This window comes from Protopterus annectens, chromosome 14.part0 (assembly GCF_019279795.1).
Source record: "Protopterus annectens isolate FY-2018-M chromosome 14.part0, PAN1.0, whole genome shotgun sequence".
NCBI lineage: Eukaryota > Metazoa > Chordata > Ceratodontiformes > Protopteridae > Protopterus > Protopterus annectens.
In genome coordinates, this window is record NC_056748.1 from 459,659,506 (window position 1) to 459,679,818 (window position 20,313).

At 36.7% G+C, this 20,313-nt stretch overlaps 1 protein-coding gene across 1 annotated transcript in view; it reads left to right on the forward strand.

Annotated features, from left to right (window-relative positions):
* Positions 1-20,313, forward strand: part of LOC122788681 (broad substrate specificity ATP-binding cassette transporter ABCG2-like) — a 512,925-nt gene that overhangs the window by 266,201 nt on the left and 226,411 nt on the right. Inside the window, exon 7 of the mRNA XM_044055576.1 lies at positions 13,796-13,947. Within this exon, the coding sequence (XP_043911511.1) occupies positions 13,796-13,947 (152 nt within the window). The remainder of the gene's footprint in view (positions 1-13,795; positions 13,948-20,313) is intronic.

The window sequence follows — 20,313 nt, forward strand, 5'->3', positions numbered from 1 at the left end:
TACAGCTTCCCAGATGGCCTTTTTTGACCCCGGACAAACAAAGAAGCCTTTCTCTTTATTTCCAGCAAATGTCTCTACGGTCCAGGCTGACTGCAAGGACAGTCCTTCAAGCCTTGGGGTTCATGGCATCTTGTATTCTGGTGCTTCCCAATGCCAAATTGCATATGAGGAAGCTTCAATGGTATCTCAAAAATGTGTGGACACAGCACTGCCAAGATCTAGACACTGTCATTCAGATAATACCTTGCATTCAGAAGGAGTTTTTGTGGTGGGCTCAGGAATGTCACCTAAACAAGGGACTCTCTGTGACCCAGCCAGAGGCGAGTCAGATTCTAACGACAGATGCCTCGGACAAGGCTTGGGGAGCACACCTCAATGGAAAATGGGTGCAAAACACGTGGCCTGTCAAACTCCAACATTTGCATATCAACTTGAAGGAAATGTTAGCAGTCCAGTTTGCATTGATGGCTTTCAAAGATTTACTTCACCCAGGGCAGGTGTTGATTCAAACAGACAACACTACTGTCATGTGGTACATCAACAAGCAGGGGGGAACCCATTCTTACCCTCTTTGCAGGCAAGCGATGATTCTGTGGGAAACTGCTCTCAATCTACACCTCAATCGTCAGGCAAGGTTTCTACCAGGAGCACAGAACTCCTTAGCAGATGTATTGAGCAGACAAATAGTGGATCCTCACGAGTGGAAATTGGATCCTCATGTATTTCAACAGTTGACAGTGTTATGGGGAACTCCAGACATAGATCTGTTCGCTTCTCCACTAAATTACCAGTTGCCAAAGTTTTGCACAAAAAAGTTTCATCACACAGCTTGGAAGGTGGACGCTCTATCATTCAGTTGGAACAATCTGCATGTATATGCCTTTCCACCTCTGCCTCTTCTTCCCAAGGTACTTTTGAAGGCCAGACAAGACAAGCCAACCATGATTTTGATAGCACCGGATTGGCCTCGACAACACTGGTACCCACTACTGAGGAGTTTAGTACGAGAACCTCCATGGCCTCTGCCTTTGATTCCGCACCTTTGTCACAAGAGGACAGTCACTTCCTCAATGTCAAGATTCAGTCTCTGCATCTAACAGCCTGGCATATTCTGTTTTAGACTCTGGAAGGTCTCAGCTTCCACAACAAGTTTTGAATGTTATTTTGGAGGCCAGGAGGCCTAGTACCAGGAAAGTTTACGCGGATAACTGGAGGAGATTTTTTTATTTGGAGCAAAGGAAAGGACCTTGATGTCTCCAAACCTGATTTAAGTGTTGCTCTTCAATATCTTACTGAGCTATTGGACAAGGGTTTGTCTTTCTCCTCAATAAAGGTTCATGCTGCAGCCATTTCTGCTCACTATGATTGTGACCCTCCTTTATTCTCTCATCCTTGGTTTAAGCAATTTCTTAGAGGGGCAAAGAATATAAGACCCCCACGTAGAGCTCCTACTCCTGCTTGGGATCTCAATTTTGTGTTGGAAAAACTTACTCTACAACCTTTTGAGCCTGCAGCTACTGCCGAGTTAAAGTATTTGTCATGGAAAACTGCTTATTTGTTGGCCATTACCTCTGCAAGAAGGGTTTCTGAATTACAGGCCCTCATGGCAGTGGAGCCTTTCCTGATTTTTCATAAGGATAGGGTATCTTTACGTACTAATCCTTCCTTTATGCCTAAAGTGGTTTCTAGTGTGGCCTTAAATCAAACTATTCATTTGCCTACTTTTTATGCAAACCCCAAAATAAAGGGGAGAAACTTTTGCATACTTTGGATATTCACAGGCAGTTGCGTTTTTATTTGAGCAGAACCAAGGAGTTCAGACAGTCTCAGCAATTGTTTGTTTCTTTTGCTTTGGGTTCACAGGGTAAACCTGTTTCAAAACAAACTATTTCTAAATGGATTGGGTTTTGTATTTCTTTCTGTTATTCCCATCATGGTAAGGAGATTCCTGCTGGAATCAGGCCTCATTCCACTAGGGCTACTTCTACTTCTACGGCCTTTCTAAGGGGTAGCTACAAAGACATTTTGGAGGCAGCTTCTTGGAGTTCAGTGCATACCTTTTCTAAACATTACCACCTTCCTCTTTATTCTAAGTCTAGGGCTGGATTTGCCACTGCAATTTTACAGGGCATTTTAGCGGCCCCTAATGCTTTATGATTTTACCATCCTCCCTTTCCCGTTGCTTTGGGATTCTACCCATAAGTAAGGACTGCAGCAATGTGAGATGAAGAACATAGTACAGTTTTGTACCTACCATAAATGTAGATGTTCGAAGATCCACATTGCTGCTGTCCAATTTACCCTCCCTCCTTCCCCACTGTAGTTTGACTTGGTGCTATGCTTTAGGTGATGGTTGTTGTTGGGCATGTTTTTGGGAGGTATTCTGTTTTTGGCTGTGGCCTTTCTGGTTTGGCCTTCTGACATCTGGGGCAAGAAAAGACTGAGGATATGACGTCGATCATGCGCCTTTATACCCTGACGCTCTGATGTCAGATCTAGGCGCCCATGACCGACGTCAGCCTAATACTTTGGTATTCGGGCCGACCGAGGACAGCGGACTACCCATAAGTAAGGACTGCAGCAATGTGGATCTTCGAACATCTACATTTATGGTAGGTACAAAACTGTACTTTTTATAACATAATGTAATAAAATGTTAGTGCAGTAAATGGCCACTTGGTGCTTATATTGAGATGGCTTAATGCCTAGAGAACTGGTTGGGAATGTTCTCAAGATGTTCTCCTTACTATCTTCTTTTTCAGAGCAGCATGCAGCTGACCATTAGCTGCCAACAGCCTTGTTCACCTGCTCTACAGGACCATGAGGAGATCAAGAATGCTGGTGCAGCATCATAATGCTGCTGGGGAGGTTGCCCTTACCTATCACCTTGTAGCAGCCTTGCAAGCTCCATTATTGCTGCCTTTGCAAGGTGTATGCATACTTCCATGCATGTGAAACCTCCTCACCAACAGGCACACTACCTGAAGAGTGAGCTCCTCAGGCTTTTCATGCCTGTAATACCCCCTAGGATGAGCAAGACAGCATTGGTCACTCACTACCATCATCTGCCCAGTCCTTCCAGTGTCCATGCCGCTAATGGAAAACAAGTAATCTGGGGCACTGTCGGGGCTTTATCCCTCTGTGTAGTGGGGCCAGGGGACTCTTGATTATCTTCTTGCTGGTATAAAGGGAATTAGAATTTCAGAATAAGCCTTACTTGGTGATACCTGTATAAAGAGATTGACAGGATCGCCACATTCCTTTAATATGGTTTGCTTCCGGTGTGATAAATAATTAGAATTAACCTTGTATGCTCATTATTTGAACTAAGGTGATACAAACTGAACTGAAAGATCTACAAGTTGTATTTTCCTGAGTTTAAGACTAAGGAGTTTAGCTAAAGCTATATTTACCTTTCCTGTACTTATATTAATTAATGTATTGACATTTGATTACTGGGAAAGTTTGACTGAGTAGGAGCCCATTTTCAAAGGAGGCCTGAGGAGGAAACCTGCAAAGTATTACAAATCATTTTAAGAACAATAATTTTACAGTCTTAAAAATAATACAAAAAATACAGTTTAAATAATTATACCTAATTAGACATCATATGAAAATATTACTTGAGAACAGATACAAGTTATTTGATAATGGTTTAATAATTAGAGGCATTTTAGCCAGTTTATAGAGAAATTAAAGCTAAGTCAGTATAATACAAACAGCAATTGAAATATGAGGTGAGAGAAAAGCAGGCATATAGTATATTTAGTGAGAAAGCCAGAGGAGAGAAATTGATAGTAGTAAGGAAGTGAGTGAAGCAGGGAGAGTAGAGAGATATAAGACATGAATGGATATTTGTTCACATTTAGGGATATGGAGCAATTAGATTCATAATTCATCTGAATTTTTAACTAACAAAATAATTTGTTTAATGTGTCCTGTTAATGAGATACCCTTTGAATGGCTCATGTTGTTTTATGAATATTCTCCAGTGCGATGCTCTTTTTTCAATTAACTTTAATATGTTGGGTGATAGTGTCACATGTATTCAGTAGATTAGGAGAGAGGGATGCGAGCAATTAAGCACAGAAAGTATTTATTTTTCCCATCTGAGTAAATATTGTTTAATCACTGGCGATTGTTTATCAGAGTAACCCATAAGCCTGTTCAGGCAGGTTTTATTTGAGACTCCTTGACAGACATACAGAGATCATTGATTGGCAAACACAGCAAAACTGCACATCTCTAAAAATCCAAATAAAGTGGGACCTCCTTATAACTGAGCAAGACCTAGAAATATTAGCCAATACCCTCACAAACATAATAGTCAACCTACAAGATAATCACTTCCCAAATGCTGCAAGACTGTTAAAAATCATAAATAGACAATGTCTCACAAAGGAACTGAAATCACTACATAAAGTATGAGTTGAGTCATGGAAGCAAAACATAAAATTTAATTCTGCTAAGATATCTAGCTAAAAATGCTATTAGGATACATGCTGCAAATGTCTTGCAAACTGACCAATCCTCTGTCCAAAACAAACAAAATAAATTTAGTCTATTGATGAATAAAATAACTGGCTTTTCTGACACCAGTGATCCTTTACAAGAGGAAACTAGAAATGATCATCAAGCAAACAGGCTTCTTAATGCAAAGTGACTAAATAAGTTTTTGTCTCTCCCTCCCACCAACTCATATGTACCTACCTATCCTATCTTGTGATACTTCTCAACTCCCTCCACGTTCTTCTCACCCTGTGGAATGTAGACATCTGTGCAGTTACTCAAACATATTTAAAAGCTACAGGGAGCAACCCCAGCAGTGCAAGACTAGAATACCTTCCACACATTTAGGCCAGGTACTGCTCAGGCAGGGACTACTGCACCTGCCCTCCCCCACCAAGTGTAATGTCCTACCTGGTGAGGTCAGACCATAAAGCTGTTTCCTTTGAAATAAGAATAAAATATGTGACCCCAGCTAACCCTGCAGCATTTATGAACTATTTTAAGGCAAACTTCCTATTATTAATTGAAAACATGACAAAATTTCATCCTCACATAAACCTTGAGAATGTGGTTGCCTAGGCAGAATTGTTCACAGATACTCTACATAATCATGTTAACAAATGCATAGAGATAGCTGTGCCTACCAGAAAAAAAGCTCACAACAAACTCAAAAAACAAACCCCCCTGGTGGAATCCAAACATCAATTGGCTGTACAAGATAAGGAAAAAGTTATGGCAAAAGTCAGGAAATACAATGCCTAGCAGGATAAAATCACTCTCATCAATCAAAACAAACAACTGAGAGGACAAATCGGGGCAACCAAAGTTAATTTTAAGGTAAAAATAATTTTCCAGGCCAAGAGGAACTACAAGGCTTTCTTTAGTTATATCCATAACCTCAAAGGCTGTACACAGCAATGTACAAAGCTAATTGTGAATGGAGACAACTACATGAAGCCAGAAGATAAAGCAAATATACTTGCCAACAAATTCAACTTTAGTTTTACACCCTCCTCCCAGTCACCCCCCTCAAAAAACATCATCGAACATTACCCCCCCCAACCATCACTATAGAACAGGTCCTAAATGCATTCTCCAAGGCCAAGAACACTGCATTAATGGATCCCAATAACATCTTAGGAGCCCTCCTAAATAGCATGAAGTATAACCAGGCAGGACCACTCATCAACCCACCATTTCCCCCATTTTCTACTTGGGGTCAGGGTGTCATATCAACTGTTGCCATCTCTCTTGATTCAGTGCCACTCTCTTACCTTCTTCAGCACTCATGCCTGATTGTCATATGTCTTTTCTCACACAATCCATGCATTTCTCTTCTAGATGTCCTCATTTCCTCTTGCCTTCTTCCTGTCTGTACCAAATTTTCTTCACTGGATTGTTTCTCCTTTTCTGCACATGTGCCTGAACCACTGTAATCTGTTCTCTTTGACTCTGCAACTGAAGCTATTTTAGCCTCTGCTCTGATGTCCTTATTTCTTCATCTTTCCAACAGTGTGCATCCTATCACCCGTCTAAGGCATTTCATCTCATATTACCTCTATCTTCCTCGACTGCTCTGCATTTACTGCCCAGGTTTCTGGTCACAGTACTATTTTGTATACCTTATTTTCATCATCTTTCATATTCTTCTGTCATACGCTACCCCTGACCCTATGTGCCAATTGGCAGGAGCCCTTCTGTCTCTAGCTTTTACTTCCTCATTCAGATTTCCCTTCTCCTAAACCACCCTTCTAGATACCTGAAACTTTTAACCTGTTCCATTATTTTCCCTTCTATCTCAGTTCCCAGCTTCTATCCCCATTTGCTGCCATTACAATTATCTTATCTGTACTCAGTTTCATCCCACATGCCTTCAGGCTTTGCATTCCATTCCCCTATCCTTTGCTGAAGTTCTTGCTCAGAGTCTGCTTGTACTGCCACATTGTTTGCATACAGGAACTTTGTTATCTGTTCCTTCCAACTTGTTTGCTGATGTAGTTCATCACCAGTATAAACACCAGTGGGTGGAGAGCTGAACCCTGGTGCACACCCACTCCCACTGGGAATGCCTCTGTAAGACCGAACACTGTTCTTACATTTTGTCTTTGGGTCCTTGTACATAGACTGCACTGATTCTACCAATGTTTCTTAAACTTTGAACTATGGCAGGGCTGCCTAGATTGGCTTTCGTGGGACTATCATATGTTTTCTCCAAGTCTAGGAATGCCCAGTTGGACTATTCCTTCTTGTCTAGCTTCTTCTCAACTGTCTCTGTCACTACAAACACTGGATCAGATGTGCTGCATCCTGATCTGAATCCAACCTGCTCGTCTCCCATCTTACTTTGTATTACTCTGCATATTCATTTATCAGTCACCCTCTCTAGAACTTTCATGCAGTGTGACAGGCGTTTGATACGTCTGTACTACTCACAGTTATGGATGTCCCCTTTGTTCTTGTACACTGGCACTAGTATGCTTATTCTCCAGTCATCTGGAATATGCCTTTCTCTCCATACTGCTATGAGTACCCTCAGGAGCCATTTCTCCCCTATCTCACCCAATATCTTAATCATATCGGCTGTGACCTCATCTTAGCAAGCTGCTTTCACTGACTTCATTTTCCTTAGAGCTGCTCTTAATTCCCCTAGGGTGAGCTCCTCCTCTTCTTTCATTGCAGGCTATGTCTGGGACAGTACAGCTTCTGTGGGTTTTTCTTCATTCAGAAGCTGCGGAAAGTACTTCTTCCATCTGCCTTTAATTTCCTGCGGGCTGGTGAGCAGGTTCTTGCTGGCATCCTTTATGAAGGGTGTTTGACTGTCTTCTTTATATTTCTGTCTTTGGCTTGCAACCTGATAAAGTTTTTGTGCCATTCACTGAGTCATTTTCCAGAAGATGGTAGAATGCTTCTGATGCTGTGTTCTTTACTATTACAACTCCTCTCTTCTCCTGTTTGTTAGCCAACCAGTATTTCTTCCAAGCCTATTCTGTATTTTCTGCCTTACACTTTTTCCTACACTCCTCCTTTCTTTTGATGACTTTCTGGACTTAAGTAGTCCACCACAAGCTTTCCTTATGTAGCTTACTTCCATATCTGATTTGACAGCATATCAGTTCTGTAACCCTCACACATCTTGTTTTGAGGCACTGCCCTTCTTCATCTCCACCTAGTTCCTGTTCTTTCTGAGGTGTTAGAGTAATTCCTTGAACTCCTGTGCTGTCTGTTCAGTCAATTTCCATGTCTTCATCCTAGTCTCTGTTGATCTTAGAGCCTTCTATGCTGTAGGCCAACTGTTTCACTAGGGATGACGTTGCAATCTCTGATTCTATCCCAGTGCCCATTTTTTACTAGGAAGACATCTACCTAAGTTGCATATTGACCACTCTTGTATTTGATATTATGACTATCTCTCTTGCTGAACCATGTGTTGGTCAATATCAAGCCATTTGCCAGATAGAAATCTAGAATGGCTTCTCCTTTTTTATTCCTGTTGCCCCACACGTGGATCCAAGCAGTCCTCATCCTGTTCTGTCTGTCTCAATATGTGCATTCAGGTCACCCATTATCAACACTGATTCATGTTGTCCTCCTTTATCCAGTAGGTCCTGCAACTGCTGTCTGAATGTACTCTTTTTTCGTTACTGTCTCAAACTTGTTGTGGGGCATAGGCTAAGATTATGACTACTGCCCTATCATTACAGTGGAGTCTGATTGCCATGAGTCTATTACTAATTGTGGGGATATCCCTCATTGTCTTCTGAAGCCTCTGCATCATCATAATTCCCAGACCATTTCTAGTTTGTCTTCCTCCTGTGTAGCAGTATCTGGACCCCATGCCAGATGGCTTTGCTGCACTTCCATTCCATCTTGTTGCCTAGATACATAGGTTGACCAGCCCCCTGCTTACCATCTTGTCATCCACTTCCAAACTGCATCCTGTCAGTGAGCCTACATTAAGTTTAGCAATTCTTACTTCATGTTTGCAGGTTGATTGGCTTTACATCCATCTTTCAGTCAACAGAACTATCCCAGGAAACCCAAGCTGGACAACTGGACAATAGACAGTCAGGAACTTAATGATCCAGGGGCTCGGCTTTAAGGCAGGCACAAATTGGCCAATAGAGGCATGTACACCCCTCCCACCATTAGCATGGGTCCCTGGTATAGGGCGGAGTAGTCCGGGTCCTCAGCCCACTTAATCACAAATACCCATGCCCATTTGGCAACATTAGTCAACGCACCCTACTAATATACCTTTGTCATTATAATGTAATGCGATCTAAACTGGCAGCTTTAGTCTGCACAGTAGCTGCCTCAGACCTGCCTTAGCACTGTTATTTTATATAGCTTATTTGCATATGTACTATGTACCAGATATCTACTGGATGCACAATAACATATTCCTTTGGTAGTCGTACTGCACAGCTGTGTTTTAATGTGGAGCTGGAGTTTTTCATGCATTTTTAATGCATTGACAGTGTGCATTATGTTTCTGAATTCCAGTCTTCATTACTATGACACATTTTCTGTATTGCAGCTTGAGTCTGTAAAATAATCGGTAGATTTTTCATCCATTCACATTTAAAAATATTGAGTAACAACTTAGTGTGACATTTCTGATAAAACAAACTAATTAAGAAGGATGCACTTCATATTCATTAGATACTCCAGTGTTATAATGCCCCCCCATCTTCATGTTTGAACATGGTCAGGTTAAGAATTAAATCTGTCTGGCTATAGGAATCAAATACAATTTTAATGAATGATAATCTGTATGTTGACCCACAGGAACTGGGCCACACAGAATGCCTGCAGCATCTTCTAAAAAGTTGTTATATTTGCCCTGACAAAGTAATGTTTTGGAGGCTTTGTAGCATACTCTCAATTCTCTAGAATTTTACAGAATGTCCACAAATGTGCCTCATAAAATGTGTGGCTTTCTGACAAAATATGTGAGGATCAAAGTCACTAAATAATGACAGGCATATGAGTTTCAAACTTCACATCCTTCAGAAAATCCTTCAGAAATTGCACATTAGTGTAAATCGTGCTATTTTAGGAAAGGTCTACATTTATAAGAGTAATATTTAACATCTGTCCCTGCTTTGGGGGCTTTGCCCCCCCCCCCCATTATTTTTGGCTTTGCCCAAATTCCTCACTGTATGATGCTAAGAGGTATGTTATTTAGCAGGTGACATTTTTGATTACACATGCAACTTTCTAAACTGAGTTAAGATTCCCATGAGTTGTGACACTGCATTTTTTGTGTCTGAATTATATTTGCTATAATTAGTGTACTGTCTCATGACAGTGCAGAAATGACTTAGGGAACATGTTGCGATTAACATTTAGCTGAGTAACTCTGCGACTTTTATGACAAATGTGTTTAATAAGAACATGACCAGCATATATTTTGCTGACATTTTTAATAGAACAAGTTCTTGCAGTCATGTCTGCAAGAGACTGCTTTCACTTCCACTCATTTATTAAGTTGCAATGTTCATTCAAGTACTTCCTTTAACAGAGTAAATTGTAGTTACTTTAAGTGCATTTTCTGTTAAATAAGCTACAGGTGTACATCAAGAACAGCAAAATGTGGATATAATTGTATTAGTCTTTCACTTTTAAGAAACAATTTTGAGATAATAGGATACTGCTGACATTACGCCTTCTGAGGCACATGAGTTTGACTAAATATACAAATGTCAGTGTCATACCACACTGCAGTAACACTTCCAGAACATGTGTTATTGCCTTCTACATTTACATCCCACACTGTTTCTTTAATCAGTTTGGTTAACAATCTTTGTTATTGAATTTATATGTTAACATCTGTTTACTTTTACTAGTTATATCAGTTATTGTTGGGATTATTTTCTTGTTGCTGTGCTAAAAACAAAACATTTTAAATCTGGATTTGTCAGTTCTTTTCTTGTTGAAACTAAATATTCAAATTTAGAAACAATTTGGTTTAGGTGAAAATAGATATAGATTTAGGCCTACCACATAGCACATATAACAAAAAACATAGTATTTTTAACTCATATTTTTGGGGCATATAATATTTATAAATGCAAGACACATTCTTCTGAATTCAAAGTGCAGAAACTCATTGACTGTAGCAGTTTGGGAAATATCTCCACCCAAATAAACTGCAATAAGCTAATGTGTCCAAAAGCATAGATGTGTGCATGCAAGTATTAAAATGTAGAAAAAATCTAAAAAACAGATAATTCCCCCAAATGATGAACTTTTTTGTCACCCAGACCTGAAAGAATTTTGCTGATATTTTGCAATGGCAGATTTTTTTTTTGTTAAAAACATAGATTTATATACTGCATGGATTCCAGAGATACTATAGTAATGCCTGCTAGAAGGCTTGTGAAGAAACGCTGTTCTTCTGCATTTGCAGTGACTTTAGGACAGCAGCTACCCACTGTAATCTAAACATATTTAATTGCCTTTCTAAATTTTTCATTTGGTAAGACATTTTACGTACAGTTAGGGGGATTGTGAAAAGTCAGCTGAGTAGAGTCAGAGACTAAATACAACAGAATGTACCTTCCAAAGTCAGATGGAAGTAATGATGAGTGAATTTACTGATAGAGGCTATGATGGTCTTGATTTAAATAGTATAGCGGATGAAGTTAGACCAGCCTGACCCCCTATTTTAGTAATAGGTCTAATGGTCTAATGTAAGGACTAAATTTAGATATATAATGAATTTTAATACTAAGTCTAAGGAAGTGGAAGCTATAATACGTAGAAACTGGAATGTTTTAATGTTCATGCCAGAACTGAATCATGTTATTAGGGAATCCCCCTTTTTTGCCTATAAAAATGAAAGGAATTTGAAACGGAGGCTGTGCTATAAAGACCTACATTTAGAAAAAAACAGGAATGAGTCGCGTAGACAAAGTACGTATCCTTGCACAAATTGCAGTTGTTGTGCTGATATTATTACTGAAACTAAATTTGTGCATCCACTCACAAAAAACATCTCTAAATTTGAATGTTATGCAAATTGTAATACAGCACAAATTGTATACCCAGCCATGTGCCAAAAATGTTCCTGTTTTTATGTGGGAAGAAGTACTAGAAGGTTGAAAGATTGTATAATTGAGCATAGATCTGGTATCAGAAGAAATATACCCACTAATGCACTGGCTAAGCATATTAATGAGAAAGGTAGTGACCATATTTTTAAATTTAGGGTGATTAAGTTAGTATATAAGAGTATAAGAGGGGGTGATGTTAATAACATGCTTGAAAATATAGAATATGCTTGAATTACAAGGCTGCAAGCAGACATATATCCTGGCATTAATAATGCGATAAGTATTAAACCAGTTCTATGTATGAAGCAACAAAAGTTGCATTAGTTATATAAATGGATGTACTTGCATTGTGTTAATTGTTTTTAACTAATTAGTTTTTAGTTTATTTTACATTGGGTGGGCTGTGTCACGTTTTATTGCTGCTACTATTTATTTTAATGGATAATTGATTTGTTATGTTAGCACTGAAGAAGGGAAAACGTGAAAGCTTTGCTGTCATTGAAAATAAAGTGAAGAGAATTTAACTGAGCGCTTCTGCCATCCTTTTTTTCTTTGTTTAGTCTTGTGGTTCGTACTGGATACAGTCTGCCACATTAAAGGTATTTTTTGCTGGTTATTTGCTGTATATAACATATGGATGAAACATACTGTGTATAGAAATAGCTAAACAACTCCAAAGAACAAAGTAAAAGTGAAAAAGCAGCAAACCAAAGACCAGGAAGGAACTGGACCACAAAACTTTTAAGCTTTCGTTCGTTTAATAAAACACCACAAACTTCATCAGATTAAACACAAAACTTGAAACCACCCTTTAAATACTTGTCATGTGCAAAAAAAATCATCCAGTGACAAAATACTTCAAATGAATTATTTAAATAGCCATTGTGATGTCATGAAAATTTTAAAATACACTACAATATTTTTTAACATTGCATATGTATAAAAACATAAACATGATCGATAATAACAAACTACTACAAAGTGTTTCATCAAATAAAGTCCATTTTGTGAACAGCTTGGCTCACTACATCAAAGCCTATTTGTTATTATCGGCTATTATATACATACATATTTATATATAATTAATTTGAAGTATTCTGTCATTGGATGATTTTTTGCACATGTCAAGTATTTAAAGGGTGGTTTCTAGTTTTTGTATTTATTCTGATGAAGTTTGTGGTGTTTTATTAAATGAACGAAAGCTTATAAATTTTGTGGTCTGGTTCCTTCATGGTCTTTGGTTTGCTGCTTTTTCACTTATACTGTGTATAGATTTATAAATAATAAAAGCAGGTCAGTTGTACTCTTATTCGGATGTTAAACAGAGTATGGGATAATAGCTAATATAATGTTTATTGGGAAATTATACTTGAGAGGTGTGTACGAGTTGTTATGGTCCCAAGAAATCATAATTAGTCCTACCTACCTACCTCAGGAAATAGAGCTTCCTGATAACTGTTAAACTAAATATTATCATTTAAAGTTTATGGAATTTTGTTTTTTTGTTTCTTTTATTTGAGGAAATGAAGGAAGGAACTGAGATGTTTTGTTATGGAAGCTGGTGTTGTTTCACATCTTTCTTTTTTAATCTAATTTGAAGCAAAGATGCTTACTTAGTAGAGGCATTTTCCGAAAACTCCCTTTCCTCAAATACTTGTCCAACATCTTGTAGGAGTGGTGAATTTGCACAATGTTGTATTTCTGTAATGCTTATTTATAGCTGCATTGTTGCAGTACTGTGCTGTTTACATAGGTGAGCCAGCATGTCTTGCTGTGACATACCGTACACCAAGTTCGTAATCTGATTTTTTTTTACATAACAGAGACACGTCCATATGCAGTATGTCATGTGCTGCATTTGTATGTATGTAGTGTATACATTAAGTTATTTTCATGAAAATACCACCAGTAAGCTTTCAGACAGCTTACTTTTTAAAATGAAATGCTTAGAGTGTCTATCTACTTGGCACTACTAAACTTAAAATTGTTTGCAGTTCATGCACAACCAAAAAGACCACTTTCTAAAACATGGAGCAAAAATGCCTTGCTAGACTTCATATCATAATATTTTGTGGGATTGGTAATGTTTCTCATTGTTAAAGTAATTTTTATGTTCAGATTCTGACATTCCAATTTCTGCTACAGAAATTACACATTTTGCAAACGTAAGTGCTGTAGCACTTTAGTGGCTGATCCGTTTTTTGAAATACAATGTTTTTTTATTTCAGGCTTTCAAGGCGGGGACGCACAATTATTTTCTCTATCCACCAACCCCGCTATTCCATTTTCAAATTGTTTGACACTCTTACATTGCTGGCAAGTGGAAAAGTGATGTACCATGGCCCAGCTGCAGAAGCACTTGGATTTTTCCAGTCTATTGGTATGTTTAAAATCAGTTAATTACCAGTAATAATCATTACCTCCTTTACAGTGTAAATGGCAGAAAGTTTCTTTAAAAAGAGACATTGGTACATAGCCAGCAAATACACAGATGGCATTGGAAAAATAATAAATTAACAATTTAGTAAAGCTTTTAACTAGTGTATAGTATATTATTATTACATATACCGGTGCATGTGCCATAAAGGTGTATTAAGTAACCCAGCTTGTATGCAGTAGCTGTAAAACATTCTAACTTTCATATGAAAAGGTTAATGTGCTAATCAACAAATAACTTACATGAAGCTGTTCCTGTGGTGTGGTTGACTTTTGAGTTTGAAGTATTATCCTGAATGCAGAAAAGCATTAGATAACTATTTCTCTGAAGTGTATAACTAGTAGCATTTTTGGTCCTATGATTCTGGTAAAGCAAACCAGTAATTCTGGGATACTGCCTCCTAATTCAGTATGTTTGTCATCTATTTCAAATGAAGAAGGCTGGTATAGTGTGTGTGTGTGTGTGTGTGTGTGTGTGTGTGTGTGTGTGTGTAAGAGCGTTGTAGTGTAGGATGTTGCAACAATTAACATAGGCCAGGTGTCTGCATAAGCATTGTATAAGTATTCTTTCTACATGATTGCTGATGAAGGTTGCACTTGGGGTGACAGGATAAGTGACACATGACTAGAATGATGGCTGTGAATAGTGTTGTGCTCCTTTGCTGCTTACTTATAGTTAGATTTGAATCATTGTCAGAAAGTCAACGAAAAAAATGTCAAAAAGGATGAAGCCCTTCCAGCAATAGCAGCACAACAAAGCATGCAAAAAATGTTTTTTAACAGGAAAAATGTATCTTTGCACCCCATATTGGGGGCTGTGCCTCCTATTCTTTGCTAATTCATTATTTTAACTCTGAAATTTCATAACCCTGGGGAAAGGCCATGACCTTTTATTTTGGCTGTGCAACCTTATATTTGGATTTTAACATTTTTGTAATAAGGAGTTATAGGTTTGCATGCATTCAGTGTTTTTTATTTTATTCATATTTAATGTTTTATCATTCTTTGGTAGGGACTGTAATCAGATTCCCAACCAGGATTATCTTTGCTGCTACTTTACTTATAGATGACATTTTCTTTTCCACCCTATGAATTCTAATCTTGCTGTAATCAGAGCAGCTATTGCTATCATCATAGTACTCTGGAGAAACACATATTCTAAACAGGTTGTAAAACTTTGAAGCTTCTATTTCAAAATGTGTTTTATTCCACTCCAGGTAATTCTTTTAAGGATGTCTTTTCATATTTATTAAGATTTCAGAAGTGGCAGGTACTACAAGAAGGATACATTCTTCCAAGGGATTTCGTTGTCTCTATTTCTTCTAGTCATTTTAAGATAGAATATTTCTTGCAATGAAGCAAAATCTTTAAAAACTGTTGCAACATATCATTACAATTAGACTGTGAATTTACATAGTACCATACTTCTTAAAATATTTGATCAGTAATTCTGGATAATGTCAAAAGTGATATAGGTTCAAAAGCCCAAACTCAGGGATACATTTTAAAATTAAATTCACTAAAAAATAGCAGAACAACAGGTTTTCTATCAATGAGTATTTTTGAACAATAAGAAGTATGAAACTATAATGATTGGCTTTATTGAATGACTGTAATACTTAGTGATTGACCATAAAATCAACAATTTTACCAGAGGCAGGACAAAAATCTGAGGTAAAATCAGATATGCTTTATGAAAAAAAGGGACAGATGAGAGGCATACATAGGACCATTTACATGTTGAATATTTAGTTGACAAAGATACACGTGCTTACTCTGAAAGAAAATGAAACAATGATATGACCCTTTGTCTGGTGATTTTTGCAGACAAGTAATCTGATACCACACAGTGGTCACTGAGTAGATGTTATAATATGGTAGCATTATGTTTCTCAGGTGCCTTTCTTAATACAAGAGTGGAATGTTTTCTAGATTAGATACATCTGCTAGGCTGACCATATGTTCAGTCAATGCACTGAGAAAAGAAACATCACCATGGTGTAATAAAGAATAGTGATTTTATCTTTAATAATTACATTGTTTCTGGTTGTATATCATCAAAGTTTTAAGGATGCCAAGAACCTGTAACATGGTTGAAAGTGGAGGAGTGTCAACTATGCCTGTTCCTTACTGACGTTTATCACCATTCAGAAAGTCACTTGCCAGTTATTTAGGAATAAAGTTAGTTTCACTGGCTGTTGCTTTAATAATTTGGCAAAGAATCACTTTAGAGACTATAACACTTCTCCACAGTCTCTGCAACTGGCCTTTCACTTTAAAACACATTGAAGTCTCTCATTAAGTCAACAGGAATGATATTCATAGGTTCATAGGAGTTTACTAGGCTAACAGCTCAACAGCCCTTACAAGGGGCCTGGCCATGATGCTGACAGGTTGACAGCACTTTTTCTCAGCTCTGTTTTCCAAGTTATATTTCTGACAGAAAATTTAAAAAACTGATACTCCTAAATTTCTTAAACTTAACCAGTAACTTCTAGTACAGTCTTTAGAAGTCTACATTGGATTATTTTGTTTAAATTCTACAATTTTTTTGTCAAAATTCAAGCAAAAAGGGCTCAGATTTTTTCACAGAATAAGTTGTCAAAAGAACATGTCACAGGGACAGACAATGAAGAAGGAACTACAATCTTTATTATCTACTATGCAGGATTTATCTTTGACATTTGGCAAAATGGACAAAAAACTTGACTCTTTTAAAGAAAAATGCACAAAACAAATGGAGCAGTTACAAGGATTAATAACATAAGACTCAGATTGTTGACATAGAAGAAACATTAAATGACATGGAAGGCAGACTCATGGAACAAGAACATCAGCTTGAGTCTCTCTCAAAACAAAATACTTTTCTAAGGAACAAATTTGATGACCTAGAAAATAGGTCAAGGAGAAGCAACTTGCATATTTATGGACTACTGGAAAAGACTGAAGGTGACAATATGGTGAATTTTCTCACATCTTGGCTTCCAAATGTTCTGAATTTACTGGAGTCTTTTTTTTATGGAATTTAAAGAACACATAGGTCATTGGCAGTTCCTTCCAAATCCAAGATCAGTAATAGTAAGATTTTTATCTTCTCAGGACAATGAACTGGTGCTAAAAACTGAGTGTTCAAACTCTCCCATCAAATATCAAGATAATAAGATTTAACAATGATTACTCATTGGAGGTAAACTGTAAAAGAAAGGAATGTTTACCTTTAATAAAAGAATTGAAGAACAGACAATTCATGGTTCATTTACTGTTTCCTGCGAGACTTAAAATCTTTTTCTCAGATGGAGCAAAGATTTTTGATGCCTTGAATGCAGCTGATTTTTTTTTAACATCTAACAAAACTTTAAATCAAACAGACGAAATGGATTGGATGGGTTTTACCCTAAAATGCCAAGCCGAAAGGAATGAATGGAAAAAAAGCAGACGAAAAGAAGAGACTATATGACAAGTAACTTTTAAACAATTATTTTACATATTTTCCTTTTATACCACACAAAAAAATATCTAAAAGGAACCACACTTTATTCAGATGGTAAATCTATGAAGTTCCCTACAATGTACAACAAAAATAATGCCTTTTAACCAAATGACTACAATCCCAAAACAAAAAAAGGTTAAAACATTTTATTCTTGTTTATTAACAAACCAATATCTCTCAAAGTATAGTAAATAACAGTAGCATAATATATTAAACAAAACAATGCTTTAGCTGCTCATATATTTTGTTAGAATGTTTGTGTCATAGTCTCAGACAAGTGACTTTTAAAAAAGAAAGGGAAAACAACTTAAAGAAAATAAACTTTTAAGTAACACATCACACTGCATGTTTTCTGTGTAGTACAGTTATTTACAGCTTAAAAAAGGCACTTAAATGATTATTTAAAATGTTTATTTGAACATACAGTTTAAATATTGATTTCTTAATAAGTTCTAAACTTTAAGAAACAGAAGATATGTACCTGTTTTTTAAATGTTGGCCTATGCGTGTTTCATGGGTTAACTGATTTAATGATTAGTACATGCTTAAACAGGAAAATAAATGTTTTTCTTATATGGAACAAATAAGGCTTATTACAGTTAGAATAAAACTTGTCTCAGGTAAATGTAAACTTGATTCTAACTACAGAGACATGCTTGGGCTTTACAAACAGCCATTTAGAAGGAGGGAAAGTTCTCAAGCACTCCACAAACATGGGGCATATTTAGAAGTACTCAAATTGCTTATTTACTTGTTTCTTGGCATCCCGACGAGTTTGTGAGCTGAAAAGCTTATTTTCTTCTTCCTGAGAATTTGTTTTCCATTATTTACATATTTAGAAGCTGAAAATACGTTTCTGACTATGCAAGTGCTTGAAAATGAAAGTAAAAGGCTCAGGCATGATGTAAGCACTTGGGTTAAAGGTTAACAATGAGCTGTTTGAATTTCTCAGCTTCTTAAAGGGGCATTTACCTAATAATATGCAAAACTGTACAATTTGAATAAGAATAAAAGCAATAAGAGATTTATTAACAAGTAATTTTATGAACTTATAAAAGAAAAACAGTATGTTTTATTTTAATGCAAATAGACAAGAAATTGTTGTAATTAGATTGTATATAATAAAGAGATGGATGTGAGGCAGACTGTGCTACTACATAGTATAATAGCAGCTTCACTGGGTTTAATTAGAATGATGGAACCTTGTTATGCAATTTTATAAATCTGAACTGTTTTGCTGATTAATTATATTAATCTGAATGACAAATATTAATCTATTCTTATCAAAAGGAGTTTGACTAATGGACAGCTGTTGTATATTATAAGCAAACACAAAAAGTCATTGTAACGTGCATTATTTTAATATCAAATTAATATGCTTAATATAGTAATATGGTTATGATAAATGTTATTTTTTTATTTAAGATCAAATTTTATGCAAAATGTCTTATATGAATAGAATATAAGAAATAGCAAGCCTCTTCCTGTGAGACAAAATGTTTAGATAACTGAGATATGAATCTGGGGGGGGGGTGTTAGAGGGTATGCTTGAATGGCTAGTCTGTTCAAAGCTGGCATCTGTTTGCCTATAGGAAGGTTACTTTGTTTTTTGTCTTAATCTTTAAGGTTTTATTCTTTAATTCTTTTTTTATTGGGTGTCTATGAGTTGTAACTACTTTGTTACATCAAATGAAAATAAGTTATTATCTTTAATTAAATCTGTGTGCTTAATAGTTAAAAAATATACACACGTGACTAGCAGTCTCAGTGGTAATAATTTAACTATGAAAGGTATTTCCTTTAATATACATAGTCTGAATAATAATTGTAAAAGGGGAAGTCTCTTAAAATATGTGAAGATGTTTAATGCACAGATTATTTTTTTACAAGAAACACACCTTATACAAGAAGACATAAATAAAATTAACACAAATAATTATACAGTTTTAATAAGTTTGCGCTAAAAATAAAAGAAGAGAGGAGTAGCAGTCTTATGGAAAAACTCAATCTTAATACCAAAAAGTTTAAATACATATTATGAAAAACAGGGATGTTCTGTTTAGTAACAATATCCATAAATGGGAAGATATATACTCTAGTAAACATTTATTGGAGACCTGGTTCAGGTGTCAAAGTAGCCAAGCAGCATTTAGAAGACATTGTACACCATGTTAAAGGGGAAATTATCATAGCAGAAGACTTTAATTGTATATTGAATGATGAGGGCACTGATGCTAGAAACGCACAAAAGAAGATAGCAATTGATGTGATGCTGTCTGATTTTATTGAAACTTTTAATATCATAGAAATTAATGAATATGGTGATCCTAATACATTTTTCTTTACGGGTCCCTATTAATTCAACAAAAAATCGGTTCAGCAAACTGCTTTTCCAGTGCACTTAACATTGAACATGTCGTTCACTGAACTGCTCATACTGAGACTGTGGTACAGTAGTGTGATCTCAGAATTGGTATATATAATTAGCGGGGGGGGGGGTGCAGCTGCCCACATGAGGGGAATTCAGTGAACTGCATTTCCGATGAAATGCCATTCATTGAAGGGACAGCTCAGTGTAGTGATCCAGACCCATTCTTTACACATTACTTTCATCGACAGGGCATGTATTCAAGAATAGAGTGTACATATCAAGAGATCTAACTACTAAGTTGGATAAAGTCAAAGTAGTCACATGGCCATTGTCAGACCATAATGCAGTTACTTTTGATTTAGATTTAAATACAAAACAAAGAATAACTGTAACTAGAATTACTTCATATAGAAGAGACATAAAGGATTTTAGGGAATTTTATGTTAGAG